Here is a 1903-nt window from a genome sequence, read left to right as displayed (position 1 = left end):
CAGCAGAGTATCTGGCTCATAAAAATAATTACCCGTTTTATAATATTTCATCTAAATAATCTTTTTGTCGTTTTTTCTACCTTTCCAAGCATATTTTCAAATGATTCAGACAAACAAAACTCATACAAATCTGCCATCTGTTTCCGATGACTGGTCCTAAAATATTTATCCTTGTCCAGCGCGCTAGTGCCAATCGTACCTAGCATGTTAGTCCGGTTGACACAATACATAGTAAACAAAACATATTTATTTCCATAATGTCTGCACTAAGCGCGATATAAACCGGTTGACCGCGGCTATCTAGTTAGTTCGTCATCAACATGCGCACGCTCAGCGTCGTGGTACTATTCGCACTCGCCGCCATGGCTGCCGCAGGCGCACCCACGCTCTACGACCTCAACCAAGCCGATTCTTTGTTCGAGAAATTCATACAAGAACACAAACGGGAATACAAAGACGCGGCGGACAGAGAACTGCATTTTAATGCGTTCAAGCAGAATGTGGCGAAGATCAACGAACATAACAGCAAGGGATCCTCTGCGACGTACGCTATAAACAAGTTTGCGGACTATACTGAAGAGGAAAAACAGGCGATGAGGGGCTTCAAGAGAAACTAGTGGCTGTGTTTATTGTGATCGCATAATCATTTGTGTGTGTTTTTCCATATTAACTGCTTTTTATAATGATATTACACAATTAATCACTGTATTGTTTGTTTGGTGCTTTAATACGTATTCCTGAAACATGTAGTGTTATTCAAAAGAGCCATAATTTCCAGGGTTTTAGGGTAGGTTACTTTGGGACCAATCCCAAAATTGCATAAAATGCTGTTTCTTACATTTTGGCTAAGCCTGTATTGATATTTTAATACGACGATAAAAAAATTTCTTGTAATGTTATTCACGAGTAGGTAGTTCTTTCCGTAGTACCTATTAGTTTTAGTTTAACCTTTATATATTTAACTCACGGAGTAGGCTAAGTGTTGCAAAAACATCCGGCATTTAGTTCGTGTTTATCTAAACCTACCCAGTAATAAATCAACCAACAATCAACAAAAACATTTATCAACTATTTTTTTTATTTTCAATTTAAATTTTAATAACTAGGTAAGGGTTACCTACCTACTAAACTGTGTCCTTGTGTCAAAGTACTATATAACTTTCTATTCGTCTCCCAATTTCACTTTCGTTTCTGTTCAGGGTTGAACGATGGTTACAAACGATGGTGACATGGATCCAACTTAATCTGATTTTATGTGTGTCAATCATGACGACGCCCGTAAAGATAAATAGCCTCTCGCAACAAACTGTAACTTTTTATTTTCGACCTAAGCTAACGACGGATGGGGTAAATTGAAATGCGGGTTGGGGACAAGAATTGACAAGTTTGACGATACGTGAAACCGATCGAGGGATTTTTCGGACCCTCGTAAAACGTTCCTTAGCGGAGCGAGTTCCGAGACTTCCGAGAGGAAAAATCTTTTTCGAGAATCCTTCTCATGGAATTATGACGTGGCATTCATAAGCGTCAGCGTCGAACGCTGAATATGAGGTCTTCAGTCAGTCGGCAATGCCAATAGAAAAAGGCTCTTGTCTCGATGGAATATTGAGTAATTAAATTACTGTGAAATCGTAATCTCGTTTGAAATAAAAGAATAAAACTTAATCGACAACTAAAATAAATTCAATAAAATCCCGTGACCATTTTGGGCCTGAATCTTTTTGTTAAATCACAAAATAGTAAAAATGTGTTGTCTTTAGGACACTGGCAACTGTTTCAGTCTTTTTGAAATGAAAAACCTCCTGATACATAGCTCATATTACTGTATCTTTCAGTTTTGCAACACTTCTACTAAGTACTTATCTAAACACTGTATGACTAATGTAAGCAGGATGAGTTAGTT

The 1903-nt window shown here is 37.7% G+C and overlaps 1 protein-coding gene across 1 annotated transcript; it reads left to right on the top strand.

The window, feature by feature from the left end:
* The first annotated feature begins 281 nt into the window (after positions 1-281).
* LOC134650655 (cathepsin L-like proteinase) lies at positions 282-708 on the top strand. Its single transcript, XM_063505587.1, has one exon. It carries the CDS (start codon positions 321-323, stop codon positions 615-617), a length of 297 nt encoding a protein of 98 aa, XP_063361657.1. The 5' UTR covers positions 282-320; the 3' UTR covers positions 618-708.
* The last annotated feature ends 1195 nt before the right edge of the window (positions 709-1903 follow it).

Source organism: Cydia amplana, chromosome 9, assembly GCF_948474715.1.
Source record: "Cydia amplana chromosome 9, ilCydAmpl1.1, whole genome shotgun sequence".
NCBI classification, from domain to species: domain Eukaryota; kingdom Metazoa; phylum Arthropoda; class Insecta; order Lepidoptera; family Tortricidae; genus Cydia; species Cydia amplana.
Note: the sequence above shows the minus strand (reverse complement) of the source record. Positions and strands in the feature narration are given on the sequence as shown.

Coding starts and splice junctions, on each gene's coding strand:
- LOC134650655 (XM_063505587.1), top strand. CDS start 321: ATGCGCACGCTCAGCGTCGTGGTACTATTCGCACTCGCCGCCATGGCT.